Below are 20,424 nucleotides of genomic sequence, written 5' to 3' on the forward strand. Positions count from 1 at the left end.
AGAAGCCAGTAAAATTTAAAAATCAGGAAGAAGTGTAAGACTCATAGCTGCTAGGAATGAATGTGTCACAGTTACCTTAGGACAGACCTAAGTAAGAAATGGGCCACATGGAGATGCTGATGTGCAGAATACAAATAAACAGGCACAGAAAAAAGGAGGACATTCTAGGTGGGATCAACGGCTTAAACTATTTTGAATCAGATCCCAGTTGAGCATCATAATAATTAGACACTCATCCTGTTCTGGGTAAATCTACAGGGACAGGGAAATAGAAGAGTCAGCATTATAATAGTATTCCTGGAACCTGAGAAACATAAAAGCTGGCCAACAATCTTACGGAAAACAGTGCAGGGCAACTAAAAACAAAGATCTGAATGACCAATAAGTATTCCACATGACCTGATATTTTTAAAGCCCCTCAAAAATATCTCCAAAGCTTAAGTCCAGGAATCCTCTGAGAACACAGATGGAACCCCTTCTTTCAGGGGCACAAGTTGGGATTCGCTCAGCTGTAAGAAAGACACTGTAAAGGGCTTCTGATAAATGGTCTGGCTGCTCATTAGACTGGAGGTCTACAGCTTTGGCCCTAAACTTTTAAACAGTCCTACTTTTGTGGAAGTGGGCCATGTCTCCATGGTTCAGGGAGCTAGAGAGAGGTGTGCAGGCAGCAGTGGGCTACCATCCCCTGCTCTGCTATCGTCTTCCATCACTCCACTGCTCCTCTCAAAGGCCCCGACCCAGTGCAAAGGACACCCAGCAAAAGATAGTAACTGGGGCTCCCCTAATGTCTTAGCCACTGCCATGGTGTTGACTGGATGGATATTTAGAGCAACCCTATGAGGCAGACCCATTCTCATCCTCACTTTATAGATAATAAAACTGAGGAACATAGGTAATTAATGTAACCCAAGTCACTTAGCCAGGGGAAGCACAGTCAGCCTCTAAACTTAAGCAACCTGGTTCTTTAGCAAGTGCAATTCTGCCTCTCAAAAGGAAATGCTACTTCACCCATGGAACAGTTCTAGTTCCTAATAAAAACTGTAAAGTAAAACAAACAGCTGCTATTTGATATGGTAGAGTTTAAACCCAGGCCAGTCAAAAAGCCCCTTTCATCATACCACACAGGTGCTAATAACTAAAACACAGAGGTTGGCCAACTCTCACAATGGTCTCCACTTCAGAGAGGTGCTTGGGAATCGAGAAGCTTCCCTCACAAGAATTAACATCTTTCAAAAAAGTCTTATTCTCTTGTCAGAAGTTAGAGGACCTGCATTTGAGTTTGGTCTGTCACTTATTAGATAGGTAATCTGGCTAGAGGAAAAGGGTATTGAAAAAAATGAAGTGAGGGTAATAAGAATATTTACCCCATTCAGGTTAAGCACTTACCTAACAATATGTCATTTTCTCAACACTTTGCCACGAGCTCTCCTTATAGCCCTGGGAGGGGCCATTGCACGTTCACCTCACAGAGAGAGAAGGCTTGGGAGGCAAAGCAGCATGTGTAGGGCTCACCTCTACTCAGTGGCAGAGCTGGGTTCTGAATCCCGGTTTGCCTAATTCTCAAGCCCTCTCTTACTCCCCAGGGTATTTCTGATACTAGGGACTGAACCCATGGCCGTCAGGGTGGTAGGCAGGCATTCTACTGCTGAGCTATATCTCTGGATCCCAAAGTACTTTTAATAATTTTCAATCCTCAAATATTAACCTGAACTTTGAAATTCTTAGTTCTTGGGTGCCTCAACAGAGTCCTCAGAGTTACTACATACACAATCTAAAATAAAACCAAATGGGTGCCTCAAACTCCAAATCTAATAATAAAGAAATTATATACATATATATATTTTTTTGTACTGGGGATTTATCCCAAGGGTGCTTGACCACTGAGCCATATCCCCAGACCTTTTTTGTTTGAACTCACAATCCTCCTACCTCAGCCTCCTGAGACACTGGGATTACAGATGTGCCACTGTGCCTGGCTAGAATAATTCTTAAAACCACTATAAAAAAGTCCAAACTTTTGAGTAAGAAAAGTCTTACATTGATATTTTCTAATTGTAGCAGATGTACTGTATAATAAGACTTCACATCTTCGGACAAAAGCTTCACACTAAATCCTGTTTCTTTAAACAGCATCTCTCGGTCATCTGTTGGCCAGTACTGTGCACATTTAACCTAAAATTGAAAACAGCAGTATATAAGCATTATAAAACCATAAAAAGTTGAAAAGTGAAAACAAACTGCACACATATACTATATGTTTTCAAGTATCAAATCCTAAGAAGAGCCATCACTATATTTTAATAAGATTGACATTTTATAAAGTAGCTTTGTAAAATGTTCCTATAACTTTTAAACTAAAAAAGCCACAAATAAATATCATGTACAAAAATAAAATTCTAAAATCTGATTTTAGAATTAAAAAACATTTAGTTATAAATGGACACAATATCTTCATTTTATCTTTTAATATGGTGCTGAGGATTGACCCCAGTGCCTCACACATGTGAGGAAAGCACTCTACCACTGAGACACAACCACAGCCCTGAAATCTGTTATTTTTAAAGCACAATAATATTACAACACCACATAGCATTCACTTTCTAAAAGTTATCAAACTATCCCCAAAATACCTTCAAATTGTATTGAAAAGGCTTTATTTTTGCAAGTATTTTCATAATTACCTATAAATTTGCAATTAATACTACACATCTAGAAATATTACATACATATTTCTACTTACTAAAGTTAATAATTTACTAAAATTAAACCAGGGGAAAGAATCAGAAGATAAGCCTCTTTTACCTAGAGTGGTTAATATAGGTTGAGCATCCTTTATTGTAAATGCTGGGATGTTAAGTCTTGGTTCAGATTTTAGAGTATTTGCACATACATAATGAGGTATCCTGGGAATGAAATAGAGTCTAAAGGCAAAATTCATTAATGTTTCACATACACCTTACATCTATAGCCTAAAGACAATTTTATGCACTATTTTTAGCTTGCGTGCATTGAAGCTGTGACCCATCACAATAAGTCAGTGTGAAATTAATGTTATTTCAAGAAAAGAAAAGAATATTTAAGTAATATAGGCAAAGAGAATAACAGACTTATTAAGGAACAAAATAAGATGTCTATTTGACAGCAATTTGTAATGTCAAAAGGAAATGAAACAATGAAGCTGAGAAATGAAGTAACATAATTTAAGTTGTTCAAAAGAAAAGCAAATGTGAGCCAAGAATTTGATATCCGGCCTAACTGACTTCTAAGGGTTTTTGTTTGGTTTTATAAAGTAGATAAACTGTGACAGGTTAAAAAAAAAAAAACAAAAAAACCCCAGAACCTATATAATATCCAGGAATCCTTCCTTAGCAACCCACTAGAGAAAAAGCATTAGTCAGAATTGGAGAGGCATCAACAAAACTGGTGATAAATGTTAAATACATAGTTGGTCTTCCCTATTCATGGGTTGCCCACCTAAATTCCACTGACCTTGGATCAAAGATATTCAAGAAAAAAACAACTGTACTAAATATGTAAAGATTTTTTTTTTTTTGGGGGGTATCTTTATTCCCTAAATAAAAAACAGTGTTAACTATTTACACAGCATTGTATTATACTGTTAACGAGTAATCTAGAGATTATTTAAAGTATAAGGAAGGGGCTAGGAAAATAGCTCAGTTGGTTGAGTCTTGCCTAGCATGCACAAAGCCCTGGGTTCAATCCCCAGAACCATGAGGAGAAAAAAAAAAAAAAAAAAAAAGTAAAGTATAAGGAAGAATGTGCATAATTTATAAGCAAATGCCACACAATTTTATGTAAGGGATTTAAGCATTGTAGATTTTGGTATCAGTGGAGGATTCTGATACTGATCTCCCCACAGGATGAGGGGAGAACTAAGATTTAAAAAGAGATGTAAGGGAGAGACTATAGTATATTACAGTCTCTGACAATGTAGGTTTGTACAACCAAAAAAAAAAAAAATAAAATAACCTGGAAGAGAATGGGAAAACATTTTAAAAATGTTTAATTAAGCAGGTGTAATGGGGGATGGCTGTAATCCCAGTTATTCAGGTTGTTGAAGCAGAAATTACAGGCCAGTCTCAGCAATTTACCAAGACACTATCTCAAAACAAAAAATTTTAAAAAGGCACAGGCATGTAGCTCAGTGGGTGAGAACCTGTCTAGCAGGCAAGAGGCTCTGGATTCAATCCATAGTACTGCAATACCTACATGCGCGCACACATACACACAGCAAGCTCAACTATTTTCAGTAATTATTTTGGTGGTAGGGCTGATGTCATTATTGGGACTCTTATTTTCTGTGTAATATGGTATGAAGTAAATGAGTCTAAAATATTTGGCATCCCTGATATCTTTGAATACCAGGATTATTGCTATAAAAAAAGTAGCAGGTTATGATAGAAGGGGTTAAGACAATCTCTGCAGTTCCAAATCTGAACTAGAAATCTGTGTGAATTCGTCAGACGTATTGTATCTTAACAAACATATCTGTACCTAGCTCTGTCCACTAAAAAGCCTTAAAAACAACCAGCAAGCCAGTAACAATAAACATCCTTATTTCTCTGGTGCTCTTGAAATAGCATTGCCTTTTAAGAGTAACACAGCTCCTTGGGGAAATGGCTAGCTCCAGATTCAGGATAGTAAAAGTTTAAAATGAGCCTGAAACTGGTAATCATTCCAGAGAGCAAGAAAGCTATAAAAGACCCTTAGTTTTGTGTTAAAATGACTCAGGGTTCAACCTAAAGAGATTTCTGCTAGTCGATGAAGGAATGATCTGATTACCAGTAAGTACAAAGGAGTGAGATGAATCAAATATGTTAAATACATAACAATTCATCCTCTCCTCACAACTGGTCCTCTTTTGAGGATCCTAGAGAATGAACTGTTCTGAAAACTGCTTTTTCTATACTGTAAAAAAGTGGTCAATTAACTGGAATAGAAAGTGTTTTTTGTAGAATTCCAACAAAAACAGAACAGGAGAGAAAGAAAAATTACCATTTGTAAGCCATATGAATTAAGGAGGTAAGTACTGGTCAACAATGATTGCTAAGGTCATAAAAAGACAATCAGACACTATAAGTCTCTTGACAAGCAACACATTATATGAAGGAATCTACCCCCAAACAACTGCACCTGAATCATGAGCACTTGATGAGCACCATAAAAATGATGTCTAACTTCTGATGGTATTCTTATCCTATTAATATAGCAACTGTACTCCAAAATGAAAGGAATGGAACTTATAAATCATCTAGTTTGCAATGCTGTTCAAACTAACAATGTCACCATAACTTAATTTCTAAATGAGTTTGGAGACATGAAAGACCATTATAAAGGGTGATGCTGACACTACTGGAAATCCTGGTTTGTCAGTGCCACTTCAGAGTAGAAACAAATGAAAATCATACTATTACTGAAAACCAGTACCTATGAATTTAAGAAAAAGTAGGCATCAGGTATCTGAAGAAGTAGAACATTACAAAATCTTAAAACTGGGAGAGTCTTTAGTTGATAATAAGTCCCAATTTGCTTGTCTGATGGGAATGTAATCTAAAGCTACAGAAGTCAGAAGCCTTAAAGTCTACCACTCACTGGCACTATGCTTAAACCGTAATCTGAAATTTCAATAAGTTTATATTTGCCCACTTTCATTATGACCTAAGTCAATTATAAATTATAAAGATCAAAAGACCATCATTTTAATCTTTTTGAAAACTTCCAAGATTTTAATAATATCATGAAAATTCTAACAAAGCCTAGGGATTCCAAAGAGCTCCATTATCACCACCAGTTCAGTATTTGTTCCATTACATTTATATCTCAGAGATCAAAGGTCACCAATTGTTTTATAAATATTTAAGGTAAGAAAGGAAAAGGAAGGGCTGGGGCTGTGGCTCAATGGTAGAGTGCTCGCCTAGCAAGTGTGAGGCCCTGGGTTTGATCCTCAGCACTGTATAAACATAAATAAAATAAAGATATTGTGTTCAACTAAAACAAAACAAAACAAGACAAAGGTATTGTGTCCAACTACAACTAAAAAATAAATATTGGAAGGAAGGAAGGAAGGAAGGAAGGAAGGAAGGAAGGAAGGAAGGAAGGAAGGAAGGAAGGAAGGAAGGGGATATATAAGGAAGGGGATATATTACTTCTGGTCAGAAACATCCTGACCACCAGCCTTTAGCAACTAAAGCCCAAACTAATGAATACCCTCCATGAAAACCTTTATAAGCTAAAGATCATATGCAGTATACTCAATTGTAAGACTCACTCACCGATTCTTTCTCCACAATTCGGTTCAGCATGACAACTGCTTTGGACTTCTGCTGCCAAACCATGAGCCAGAAGTGGCAACATGTGTTGGGAAGTGGACCCTGTAAGGACAGAGAAAGAGCAGATCAGGAAAGGGGACCAGAAAAGAACAAGGCTCCATCCAGGCCAAGCTCCCTCAAGGGTACTTCTGGTGTGCCATGAGTATAGCCAATGGGGTTGGGTCCTAGTAAATACATTTAAACTTTAAATGCACTTGAATTAAAAAACCAGTCTGTGCTAGTTACGGTTTGGGGCACAAATGATCAAAATCTTTCATTTACCTAAGTAAAGCAGGAAAAAACTTTGTTTAGGATACCAAGTGGTTTTCAGAGTTGAGGGCTGGAGACTATGAGTTAAAGCACAATCATCTGTCCCAAGAGACCAAAGTTGAGATACTGCTCCTGATATAGGATTATCACCTGGCTTTTGCTGCCAAAGCTAAAAGAAGGTGGCTGTAGTATTCAAGCACAATCTATATGCGAACCAGAGACAAAATCATGACTGAGACCATCTGACTGCTCAGGTTCTAGCTGCAAAGGCTGGAGTCAAAGGAAATATCTGTCACCTTCAGCCTCTGAGAGCAAGAGGCTAGCCAATCAGCCCAAGTCAATTACAAAAGAATCCCCCCCCTACAAAGTGGAAATCATGTACATATGCAAATCACTCTGAAACTATCAATCTACAAAAGCACAATATGTTCAGCCTCAATGGCAAAGTATTTGGGAGAGTTAAAAGGAGCAATAGTCCATACTGTAATAATGACACTGGGGGAGAAAAATCATATGTATTTCTAATTACCTTTCCCTTTTACTTAACGATGGTATAGGGCAAAAGGAAAGACAAGTAACAGATGAAAAGGCAATGCCCAAATCATAAATTGTTGATTTTTTTGTCAAGGCAGAGATGGATCCCAGGGCCAAGTTAACACTCCACCACTGTGCTGCAACACAGCCTAATTAATTTCAAATGGGTGAACATTCAAATAAGTGGATTTTATTGTACTCCACATAACTCAACGTGTAATCGATTCACAGGGTAGTGTAGTACAGTGGTGAGAGTTAGGGGTAGGAACAGAGGTAGAAGTAGGACACTGGGGGCCAAGGCTGCCCAGAGCTGCAGTCCCACATGTAGTAAAGGGATTCAAATGGCTCTACGCTGAAAGCATCATTAGAGTAGGAATATTCCTAGGCATGTAGCAGATGCTCAATAATTATTGCCTAAGTAAGGAAACTCTATTGTTAACTGTAAAAATGCTAAAAAAATCTATTAAGAATTATGAGAAACTATAATTTAAAAAAATTTTGGGGCTGGGGATGTGGCTCAAGCGGTAGCGCGCTCGCCTGGCATGCGTGCAGCCCGGGTTCGATCCTCAGCACCACATGCAAACAGGGATGTTGTGTCCGCCGAAAACTAAAATAAATAAATAAATAAATATTAAAAAAAAAAAAAAAAAAAAAAAATTTTTTTTAGTTGTAGATGGTCACAATACCTTTATTTTATTTATTTATTTTTATGTGGTGCTGAGGATTGAACTCAGTGCCTCACACATGCGAGGCGAGTGCTCTACCATTGGGCCACAACCCAGCCCAAGAAACTGTGATCTTATATTTAAGGGTACTCTTCTCACTCAAGGTATGTATCTGCTGCTTTACTTCTAAAGCAAAACAAAACATAGAGCCTAAAGGTAACAAAAAGCAATAAGAAAACCCCCAGTTTGAAGAAAAACACAAAGCAATTCACTAGTGAGGTCACCCCTTAGTGTGCACATACACCCCAACTCCATTAGTGCCTCTGAAGATTAAATAATAAACAGGGAAACAGTTGTGACTGAATTAAGACCAAGCTTTTTTAATTGCAGAGACAAATTTATCTCTCAGCTCTCCCATGTACTCAGAACGCTACCACTTTTTTAAATCTGAAAAGTAGACTTAATATACCAAGGGGCTGATTTCTAAAAAACTACTGCTAATAAAACTGAGAGAGAAATGATTCAATTAACAATCACAAAGAACAATCAGAACAGTGGAAGTAGTGAACATTTGATGTTCTCTACCCTGTCAATTGTTTTCTGAGTAGTACTTTGTTTCATATAATGTGCAGGGTACCAGGGCAAAAGCATAAGGAGGTGCAATCTCAGCCTTCCAGGAAGGAGTGTGCAGAGAGGACTAGCGTCAAGGGCCACAAGGGGAAAGGTAGACCATCAGGTCTGAGGGAAGAAGACGACTAGAAAGGAAACCACAGCGGGGCTGCAGGAAGAAGAGATACAGAATGTGCAGAATCTGCGGATTTAGCCAGTCTCATCCAGCACAGCCTGGACAACGCCAGGAGGAATCCAGGAAAGAAGAAAAAGCTGGAGACAGGCTTCTAAGTTATCACACTCTAGATGAGTGGGCTCTATCTGTGGGGTCACAAAATCTATAACTAACCAATGGGGTAGTGGAATGGGCTTCCAAATGCTTACAGAAGGGTCACTATTACTACAGTTACTACAACTGACAAGAAGCAACAACTTGACAAGTAACACCTGGAGCATCTACCAGTGCCAGGCACTGCAGAGTCTCACCACACCCTGTACAGACCACAGACTGCACAAACGAAGAGGCCTGGGGAGGGAAGGCACTTGTCCATGGTAACACTGGTTTTTTTTTTTTTTTTTTTTTTTAGAGTCAGGGCCTCAATAAACTGTTGAAGCTGGCTTTGAACTCGTGATCCTCCTACCTCAGCCTCTGGAGCCACTGGGATTACAGGCATGCACTATCGCACCTGGCCTCGCACAGCAATCTTTTTTTATTTTTATTTTTTAATATTTTGTTGTCAATGGACCTTTATTTTATTTATTGCTAGGCAAGTGCTCTACCACTGAGCCACAACCCCAGCCCCTCGCACAGCAATCTTAAGGCAGCAGGGTAGAATGACTAAGAGCAGGACCTACTGTGCTGTACAACCTTGGTAAACTTAATGTTCTTGAGTCTCTTTGGATTTCTGCTCTATAAGTATAAGGACTGGGCTGGGGGCTGTGGTTCAGTGATAGAGCACTTGCCTAGCATATGTGACGAACTGGGTTCGATCCTCAGCACTACATATAAATAAATAAATAAATAAAAGATCCATTAACAACTAAAAAAAAAAAAAGACAACAGTATTTACCATAGAAAGTTGTCCTGTAAAATAAGGCATGTAAAATAAGGAACAATGTTACGAAATTATTTTAACTGGTATTATTTTCACTTTACTAGAATATAAAGTTCATAATGACAGAGTTTTCATTAAAGTCTCTTTTACTCAAACAAGGTCTGCCACAGAGTAGGTCTCACTAAATCTGCTGGATGAATGAACAATGAGGTGTTGGCACCAGGATCTCAGCAGATACTGGGGGACAGAGTACCCTGTCTTGTGTTTCAGAGGATGAAAACCATGGTCCCAAGAGCTGAAGTAAACTTGGAGGAGAAAAAGCTAAGTTAGAAACTGAAGAAAAGATCCATTTTTAAGGACTGAGAAAGAACTAATAAATGGTAGAGAGGAAGAAAGGGTTGTGATTAGGGTCATGGGTAACCATTCTTTTCTCTTTTTTCATGTTACTCTTGTCTTAAGTAGAAAGTACCTGGGATTGAACCCAGGGGTGGCACTGAGCCACATTCCCAACCCCTTTTATGTTTTATTTTGAGAAAGGGCCTCTCTAAGTTGCTGAGGCTGGCTTTGAAATTGTGATCATCCTGTCTAAGCCTCCTAAATCACTGGAATTACAGGTGTGTGCCACCGCATCCAACTAAAGTAAATATTTTAGCTAAAATACTGCTTTATTAAAGAATTTCATGGGGCTGGGATTGTGGCTCAGTGGTAGAGCACTCGCCTAGCATGTACGAGACCCTGGGTTTGATTCTCAGCACCACATAAAAATAAATAAATAAAATAAAGATACTGTGTCCAACTAAAAAAAAAATTAAAAAAAAAAAAAACACTTCATGAAAGTACATAAGAAAAACTTCAACTATTACACAAAGGCTGAATGTGGCAAATGAATGTCTTATTCCCAGTACCCAGAAATATCCACCTCTATTGGTGTGTATGTGATGAATCTATTTAACCCATTTAGCCCTACGCTCTGAAAATAAGTTTGCAATCAACACATGCAGCTGTATCTTCATGTCTTGTTGGTACTACTCAGGAGTCCTTCTCAATCAGGGTGTGCAGCCACTGAGTATTTTACACTGTGTAAATCTCTGCTGTCCCAACAGGTAAAAAGTGGTAGCTGATTACTGGTTTAGATTTACATTCCATAAATACTTTCCAAATGAAGTATCTTCTCATAGATATGCTACCCTATTTTGTTTTTAGAACTGTGACTTCATGTTCTTTGACAGTTTTTTTCTCACAGATTATTTCTTTTTGATTTATAGGAGCTCCTTCATCTCAAGTAAACTGATTTTAGTTTCCTGTGAATTAGAAATAGTCTAATAGTTCACAGTTATATTAATCTGAAATACTTTTTTTTTTTAACTACATCAAATGTTTTTCAAATGACAGGTCATTCTGATCCAGGTTAGGATTTTAAAATTCTGAAATATTATGGCTTATCTTCTGAATACTTAAAAATCTGTAACTGGGAGAATGATACGTGGTTAATTTAGTCTCCATTATTTGATAAAGAGCAGCTGGTGTGGACAAACAAATCATGGGTGCATGGGTGTGGCCCAGGCCTCAAGCTGTGGGGCGGAATGCCATGGGGAGCCCGCAGGCACCCTGGCCTGGACTCTGGGGCACCTGGCCTCTGCACTGGAGAGCGCCAACACCACCCAAGGCACGAGTACATTCTGAAGGTGAGAGCGAAAGAGAAGAGCTTGCAGGGGCCTCTGGCTACGCTTTCCAGGTCAGGTGAAGAGAACTGGAAACCCACAGTAAGCAGCAGCAGAAGCCTGGGTCAGAGAGAAGGCAGGGAAGACAGTGTGCCTGCAGAGGACGGGTCAGTCTAAGCCACTGCGTAGAATTTTTTTTTCATAGACATATTAACATTAAACACAACTTCACAAAAGAAGTCAAGCTACACTTTTGGCCAAGCTGAAGTAGAGCCACAAGCTCCAACTCTGCTTTTCCGCGAGCCACACGACTTGCCTGTGTCAGGACGTAACTCCTCCGTGCCTCTCCCATGTCAACCAAGCTGGCATTGATGTAATCATTTTCTGCATTCTGCAGTTTAACACGACTGTGATCATCTGAAAACAAAGTGATAAACCATAACTGTCATTTCAAATTCATCGATTCTTTTTTGGTCTTAATATTTATGCTCTAAGGTATTCATAAAGAATAAAACAAAGAAAAAATAAATTAGCTCCATAGAAGAGTTGAGACAAGTCCTAAATTATTCCCTATTTTTGTAAGGAAATACAAAACATCTTGTTTGCTACTACAGCATTAGAAGAAAAGTGTGTGTTTGTAGTATGTGAACCTTTGTAACTTGAAAAATTAACTGAAGTGTGAAACACAGTAGAACAAACAAAGAACTTACCTTCCTAGAAGTAAAGGTTTGTTTAGATTCTGGGGGCCTAAGGAGGGACTGGTCTACCTACAAAAAGGTAACTGGTCTCAAACAGATGATACCAGGTTTCATTTTCTTCATTTCTTAACAGATACATACTCAATTGTATTTAAGATTTTTAACACTTAACTATGTTTAGGTGGAGTGCTAAAAACTGGAATACTTTAACTGTATTTTTAAAAGACCACTGAAAATGCTTTATTATTTAAGACTGTTAACCATTTGTATACATTTCTAGTTTTTTTTTTTTTAATTTTTAGTTGTCAATGGACCTTTATTTATTTATATGTGGTACTGAGAATCAAACCTGGTGCCTCACACATGCTAGGCAAGTGCTCTGCCACTGAGCCACAACCCCAGCCCATATTTATAGTTTTTAAAAGTAAAAATCTCATAGATTTAAAATTCAAATATTTGAAATATAAAACTTGACCTTGTATCATTTAGAGAAAGGAAGAAAAGCATGAAAAGAGAAGAAGCATGTCACACCAAGGTGAATGTGAGCTGAGAGCCCTAAATACAAATGTCAGAAGCACAGAACCAAGGTATGGACTAAAGGCACATTGCACATTTGACCCTGGAGCATAGTCTACAGTCTACATTTCCCCTCAAGGAAGTGTGCACTGAACATTGACTCTCTCTCCACATTTAAACTAAAACCTGTCTCTATCATCTCCATACGAAAGAAAATGTTAGATGGCTTCAGATTCACACATCAATTTATCTGAGATGTTTCTGCTGGAATGAACCCAAGACCTCTGTAAATATTACATGTCATTTGCCAACAGGAAAAACTAAGATCTTGTTATAGTAAATCACATATACTAGTGTTCTCGGAAAGATGATGTCAGCAAGCACTTTTTTTTTTTTTTTTTAACGGTACAGTCTCTCTCTTTTTTTAACAGTTTCATCACCCTTTAACTGTTATGTTGTACAAGATAGTAAAAAGATCAGCTAATCAAAGAACAAAAAAAAGACCATAGATCTCCTAGATAACAGACAATATCAACAAAATAATGCATTCTTTTAGAAAGCTACACAGTCCTAAAAATTCAAGTGTCCTAAGATACTATGCCAAAGGAATGTATTTCCTCATGTTGCAATCACAGAAAGAACACAAACCCCAAGGCTACTACTCATCCATTTCACAATGAAAAACGACCTTCTAGCCAACCTGCAACCGGGAAGGTCAGCTTCCCAGGGCACGAGGAATCTGGTTATCCAACATGGTACCCTTCTACACCTCACACAGCTGGGTAGAAGGCATGCTGTGTGGGCAGTAGAACACCCCTCCCTTGGGTCTATGTATTCAAATTCACTGTGATTTCCCCCCAATCTTTAACATCTATATAATATTTGTTACTCCCAAACTGTACCAACATAGTAATCACAAACCCGGCTAAAAGCACAGGTCCACTCTTTGGAGCCAGGAGGCACAGGGTGCTACCGGAAAGCCACTAGAGTTCTGCAGAGCCTAGGCACAGGCAAGGCCTGGCTTCCTGTCTAACATTAAAGCAAAGGACATGAACTTCTCTCAGGGGGAAATAAAATTAAATAATTTTTTTAAAATTTTGCTGGCAGGTGACAATAAAAAACGAAAGTAATACTTGGGAAAACTCTATAGCTATTTAGAATTGCCTACAAATTGTGGCTGAAACTATATTTTCTTCTCAGGATTGATTAAAACTAAACTCTCAAACACACACCCACACCATTAAGTATTTATTTTAGTTCTCCTATTAAAAAAAGATTAATAAAAATAAAACATATAACTTTTGATTCAGAAGAGACTCCAAAAGGAAAAAGCATGAGTGTTTCTGGTGTTAATTAAAATACATCACCTTAAAATAGCTATATAAAAAGATACTAAATATACACATTTCAGGAAATGAAATTGTTAAAGCTATTTTATGAGAAACTGTGACTTTATATTCTTCAGCAAAGATAAAGAAGGAAACTGCCTCTTTGCCAACCAAGACTTGCTTAATATACTGGTTCAGTGCGAAGCATCTTGAGGGCAGACACAGGTCCTCCAGCCACCTGGATTTCAATGCCTCCTTTCCCTGCCCCATTACTATCTGTGAACTGTTCTTTCCAAACTAAACTTCTGACTTCTGAATTAGGAATAAAATCAGAAATTACATGTTTTCTCCTCTTCCATAATTTATTCTGCCCAGGAACCTCTGAAAATGAGATGATAAAAATGGGAGTCCTATAATCTTTGGGCTATATATAAGTCCCAAAGTCAATAGTACTTTAAATGGTTCCATTTCTTGCACCAGACCCAGGCAGGCCTATGCTCAGTTACAAATGTTAAGTACAACACATGAAGCATGTGAAATGCCCCAAATACCAAAAAACACTAACTTATCTCTGGCATACCATACTTTTTAAGGCAAAAGTACTTTCTATTATTGTTCTTCCCTATCTTTTAACGGATCCAAAAAAGGGAGATAAAGGAAAACACACCAACTGTACTGCATGAAAAAAGCAACAAAACCACTCTTCCACAGGAACTTTTACTTCTCAACACCTAACGACACCACCATAGACAGTTTTCTCCAAGGCATTACCTGCTCTGAATCAGGTTTGTCACTGAGTTAATGAAGAAGCTCAAAACCCAACAGGGCTTTAGTTTATATGATGGTCAGATTTGAATGAAGCCCACTTCTGAGGAAGAGTGCTTTTGACTCCCCCCCTCCAACTGTACATTTTCTGAGAAATGGTTTCATCTCTCAAGAAATGACTTGCTCTAGCTGTGGCCTGAACTGTCAGTACAGAGTAGCTTCCTCTTTCAACACTGTTATAACAAGCTTTTAAGAAACCCCCACAGGTTTCACCTAATTTATCATTATGGTAAAGGATCTCCTTTTGGAAAGTTTTCCAGGTCAAACAGGAAGGAGGATTCACATTCATCACAGCACAGATCAAAAGACCAAGAATAATGAACTTAAAAATAAAGCAAAGAGAAGACCAATTCTCAGTGCAGAATTAACAGCTGACTTTTCCCTTAGGTTTTAGAGGTAAAAAGTAAGTGTTTAGGTAATGATATCCACATTTATGTGGTACTTCCCTGCCAAGAACTCAAGGCATTTCAGAGACTCATCAATCCTATTCAGCTCCCAAAGTAAACAACTGAACAAATACTGTAAGTTTTCTTTCATAAATTAAGCAATGAGCCCAACGCACAGACACTACTAGATTAATGGAGAAGAACCACAAATCTTAGCACACAGAGTTCTAACATTTCAACTATTCATTCTGCAAAGAAAATTCTATTTGATAAATGGCTCCTCACTGACCATATAACCAACTAGAACTTCTGGTAGCAATAACGAGCCTGTGACATGCCAGATACTACAGGGCACAGCTTAGTGGTCCCCACCTTCCACTCTCACAACCTTCTGAAGTGGACAGTATGACGCCATGGTGCTGGCACTCAGGAAGCAGCATCTTCAGCTGAGGCACATGAGAGCAGCACAAACAGGGATACAAACCCAGGCCTGTGAGGGGGAAGGGACTGACCTTTCCCATCTCACACGGCCTCTCTGTGCAGTCAGGCCGGTGCCTTCACCACCCTTTCCACACCTCCTAAATTTCTTCCTGCATCAGTTTTCATAGTGTTTTTCCCCTCAGGTGTGATTTCCACCTCATTTCTCACACAAACCCCACTTCCTTGAAGACCAGCCTTGACTGAGCCCTCAATTATGGTCTGGCTCTGCTCTTTGTATCTGATACTGGTACTTCAGCAGTCATGTACAATTTTGAATTAGCAAGTGTATTTTAAGAGCCAGGCTACAGGGACATAAAGACATTATCTGTTTCAAGCTTTCTAAAAGTGTGTGGGGGGGAGTAGTAACTCCTAGTGCTGTACTACTCTGTACCTTGGGAAGAAGCCTCAGCTAATGCTGAGTGGCCTCAGCTGATCAGGCTTTGCTACACAGGGGAAGGAGGGGGGTTGGGGAAATTACAGCAGGTGGCGAAATTAAGGAGAAAGGCACACCAGGCAGGAGTGGCAAATTCAAGAAGATCGAAGGGCTAGGCAGGTGAGAGAGAGGTCCCGAAACACACAGAGGACAGACAGAAAGGCCTGGGTCACACCACAGGCCTGAGCAATGACCAGGACCCTGAGGAAGTTCTCTGAAGGCATGGAATGAGCACATCTGATTTAAGATAGGAGCGACCAGAACAAGGAGGAAGGCAATCTCATAGAGAGACACACTAAGATTAGTCAAGGGTTGCAAGCACTGAACCAAGCAGGGGCAGTGGGAATGGAAAGAATTACTGATCAGGTCACACAGAAAGGAGTAACCTATGACTTGAGAACATTATTGGTGTCCAAGTTCCTGAGACACAGAGCCCTGTGGTAACAGCCCAGTCACTTCAGGTCTATTTTCTTGTCTGTGAGATAGAATGGGTTGGGAGCCAAGAGAATCACACAGAGTAACTCTCTGTTACAGACTACAGGCCTTCAAGAGATTCCAACATTCCTTGTCCTGGCTAGATTATGTCTGTAAAGGGCTGGGGAAGGCTCCAGAAAAGAGACTCATTGTGATCACGTTCAACCACTGGCACCCTGATTCCACCTAATGATTATGGGGTAAGGAGATGGCTTTATTGTGGCAAGATAGCTCTGCTCCTCTAACCTTGAGTCCAGATGCTTGCAGATCCTGAGCTATATGAAGTATTTATTTTAAACAAAAGAATCACGACTCCCACTTATACTCAAGGACTAGCTTCTCTTTGGCATGACATTTGCCACTGCCTTCTCTGTTGGGCAATCTGCTGCAAAACAACAAAACAGGGCACAAGGGGGAAAAGGATGGAATGGCTAGACGGGATCAGTCCTCCTTGATTATGTTCACTGACAGAACCTCCTTGATCATTCCTGTTTTAACTGAAGATTATACGGGAATTTCAAAATTCTACTTCATCAGATATCTGTATTTTAATATATAAACAACCACATCCTCCCCCTAACTCGGAGCACACTGATGGTCCTGGAAGAGGTGCCCTATTCTGCAGGTGTGACTTCAGCTCCACCCTCCAGGACACCTGGCTCCACAGCCAGCTCCCATACAATGAGCTGTGGCTGCCTGCTGGGGTTTAACTCTTAGCCAGTAGGGAGGGAGCAGCACCAGGCACCACCGCTTGTTCACCATGGAGTTCTGCTCCCAGCCCAGTGTGCTGCCCAGGACCCAGTTCAAAAGGCCATCAAGTAAAGAAACATGGAGACATAGTACAACGCAGATCTTATTCCAATTTTCTGTTTTACAGGCACTCATTTTGTGAGTACAGTTCTGAGTGGTTTAACACACGTGTAATTCATGTAACCACCACCACAAAAATCAAGATACAAAACTACTCCATCACCACAAAAGTCTTGTGTCCCATCCTTCATAGGCATCTCTTTCCTTATCGTTACTAACCCATTCATCTATTCTCATCACTATAATTTTATTTCAAGAATGCTATATAAATAAACTCAGTAAGGAATCTTTCAAGACCGGATTTTTTCCCACAGCATAAATGCTTGAGATCCACCCAAACTGTTGTGTGCATCAATGGTTCGTTCCTTTTTAATGCTGAATAGTACTCTGTGACATGAGTACACCACAGTTTGTTAATCACTTACCAACTGAAGGACATTTGTGTTGATTCCAATTTGGGGTTATAAAGCCGCTATGAACATTCATGTGCACGTTTTTTTTTAATAGACCAAGTTTTCATTTTTCTGGGATTAATGTTCCAGAGTGCAACTGCTGGACCATAGAGTATCATTTAATTTTTAAAGGAACAGTCAAACTATTTTCCAGAGTGGCTAGATCATTTTCAATTCCCACCAGCCATGTATGAGATCCAGTTTCTGTTTTTTTTACTTTGGAACTGGTGATTGAACCCAGGAGTGTTTTACCTCTGAGTTACATCCCCAGTTCTTTAGAAATTTTTATTTTGAGACAGTGTCTTGTTAAATTGCCAAGGCTGGACTTGAAGTTGCAATCCTCTAGCCTCAGTCTCCCAAACTGCTGGGACTGCAGGCATGCACCACCATACCTAGTTAGGGTCTCCACATTCTTGGGGTATTGTGTAGCTTCTTTATTTTAGTTGTAATGATATCTGACCACCATGGTTTTTAACTTGTATTTCTAACAGCTAATGACGTTTTTCATATGCTCAGGTGCTTATCTGCCATTTGTGCATCTCTCTCTTTTTTTTTTTCTGGCATATCAAGGATTGAACCCAGGCCTGGCATGTGCTAGGCAAGCACTCCACTACTATGTTACATTCCAAGGCCCTTTTATTCTGAGACAGGGTCTCACTAAGCAACCCACATTGGCTTAACATCCTCCTGCCTCCGCTTCCTACACATCTGGTATTTCAAGTGTGCACCACTGCACCTGGCTATTGTCTGTTTTCTGGCTGGGTCACTTCTATTTACTATTGAATTTTAAGAGTTCTATAAATAATTTCAGGTAAGAGTTTTGTTTTTTTTTTTTTTGTCAGATATGTGATTTACAAATATTTTCTCCTAGTCTATACTCATCTTTTCATTCTCTTAATAATGTCTTTCACAAAGTAAAAGCTTTTAATTTTGATTTAGTCCATTTCATTCATTTAAAAGAATTTATGGATCATTTCTGAGAACTCTTCATCTAGTCTAGATTCTGACTTTTCTCCTGTTCATTTCTCTTGTACCATTACTATCCTCTCCTTGCATTTAAATATTTTGTAGAGAAATACTTTAAGACTTTATAAATATTGTTTCTCATCAAATTTTCACCCACCAAGTTTACCATCCATTTCTACATTAGTTTTCATTCTATATATAAAGTTAGAACTTTCCCTATTTTCCACTTATTCATGTTTCTTAATCTCAGTATAGACTTGTAAACTCCTATTTTATTCAATAAGTTATAATCGTTATTTATTTTAATGCTAAAATAAGCCCAGACTTAGCCAATGAGCTTCAGGTTGGTTTCTGTGTCCTTCTGACAAACTCTCATCAGTTTTTGAGCATGTTCTTACTTTATGGCACTACAAGACATTCCAGGTTCTTCTTTATCCTTTAGCTACTAGGATCGGCCACTTCACTAAGGAGTCCTATTTCTTCTTAGAAGGGAATGAAATTTGGGTATCAAAAGCTAAGCATGTCCAATACTAAAGGGTGTTACTGCTACCCAGACTTCTCAGTGGCAGGGTAGGAAATGCATGCATATTTACATCTCCATGTGCACCTGTTGGTCTGTATTTACTGGAAACCATGCATTTACAGCATGCTGACCCAACATCACAGGGCTCATGCTAGCTCTTCCCTGCTCATCACTTAGGGGACCCCCTTCAAGGACACCACCACCCTTATTTATGTGCCTTTCACAAGTTGACCCAACCCCAAGGGCTTTTAGATTCAATTATTCTTGGAGAGAAAAAGGGAAGCTTATTAATATCCTCCTTACTACCCTACTGTTCAGGGACAGAAATCACACACAAATATTAAGTTCGGTAATCACCTAACTGTAATATGAAAGAAAAATAAATGGAAAGTAATTTATAAAAATACTTTTTAAAAATTTTATGTAAATATTTGAGCTAAAATACACAAGAAAAAACCTCCCATAAGCTTCCAAAATGTCCCCTAGGGATAGATAAACAACCTTATTAAGATCCACCACTCTAGAAAGTAAATAAAATCAGAAGCAGAATCAAACTTGTACCTTCTAGAGGGCACACAGGGAAGTCTTCTCAGAAGACTGATACCTAACTCAGTCTTAAAGATGGAAAAAAAGATTTGAGACCCTGAGAGACAGCTACTAATAGGGGAAGAAATGAAGCACAGAGTGATGTTCAAAGTCACCTGACGACCTTCTGTGACTCATTCACAAGAGAGCTCTCTAGAGGACTCTGAAAGGAAACCCATACTCTGCACGAAGACCTACAATGAGTACACGGGTTCAGAGTCTGCACTTTCATGCTTCAACAGTCCCCCCCCCCCCCCACCCCGTACCAGGGACCCAACCCAGAGACTCACACATGCATGTTCTACCACTGAGCCATTATGCCCTAGCCTTTAAATAGCTTAGTTTGGAGAGATCCTGCCTATGCTGATGTGAAATTGGACAACAGTGTTATTCATTTGTGAACCCTAGTTTTACATTTTGGACTTAACACAGGAAAAATAATTTTTTTCCATATGAGAATTCGAGTATCTGTGAGCTATCACGCAAGCTGTTTAGGTTTTCTCCTTCCATAGCAAATCAATTCTACCTTCTTCACTGTGAGCTCTAGTTCTCATTCCTTAGACCCAACCCAGTGCATCAATGGTCTATAAAAATAAATTATTAAAAGCAGAAATAGCTTGATTAAAACTGAAGATTAAAAATAAAGGAAAAAAAAAAAACTGAGGACAGAACCAAAACCCAATAAGTCAAGCCCTACAAGTTAGGAGAAAATCTAAATAAAGAAGTTGTCAACATGATTTGGAGTCAGACATAGTGGTGCATGTCTGTAATCCCAGGGACTCAGGAGGCTCAGGCAGGAAGATCACAAGTTCTAGGCCAGCCTCA

At 39.0% G+C, this 20,424-nt stretch overlaps 1 protein-coding gene across 6 annotated transcripts in view; it reads right to left on the reverse strand.

Annotated features, from left to right (window-relative positions):
• The window catches only part of Ptpn2 (protein tyrosine phosphatase non-receptor type 2), an 85,893-nt gene that overhangs the window by 29,392 nt on the left and 36,077 nt on the right, over positions 1–20,424 (reverse strand). For all 6 annotated transcript variants that reach the window (XM_046462742.1, XM_046462743.2, XM_046462741.2 and 3 more), the window contains 3 exons: positions 11,440–11,540; positions 6,294–6,392; positions 2,038–2,172 (listed from right to left, as the gene is read on the reverse strand). In XM_046462742.1, coding sequence (XP_046318698.1) covers positions 2,038–2,172; positions 6,294–6,392; positions 11,440–11,540 — 335 coding nt within the window. The remainder of the gene's footprint in view (positions 1–2,037; positions 2,173–6,293; positions 6,393–11,439; positions 11,541–20,424) is intronic.

The sequence above is a fragment of the Marmota monax genome, unplaced genomic scaffold (genome assembly GCF_021218885.2).
Source record: "Marmota monax isolate L192 unplaced genomic scaffold, Marmota_monax_Labrador192_F-V1.1 WCK01_AAM20220418_F8-fsc00180, whole genome shotgun sequence".
Taxonomy (NCBI): domain Eukaryota; kingdom Metazoa; phylum Chordata; class Mammalia; order Rodentia; family Sciuridae; genus Marmota; species Marmota monax.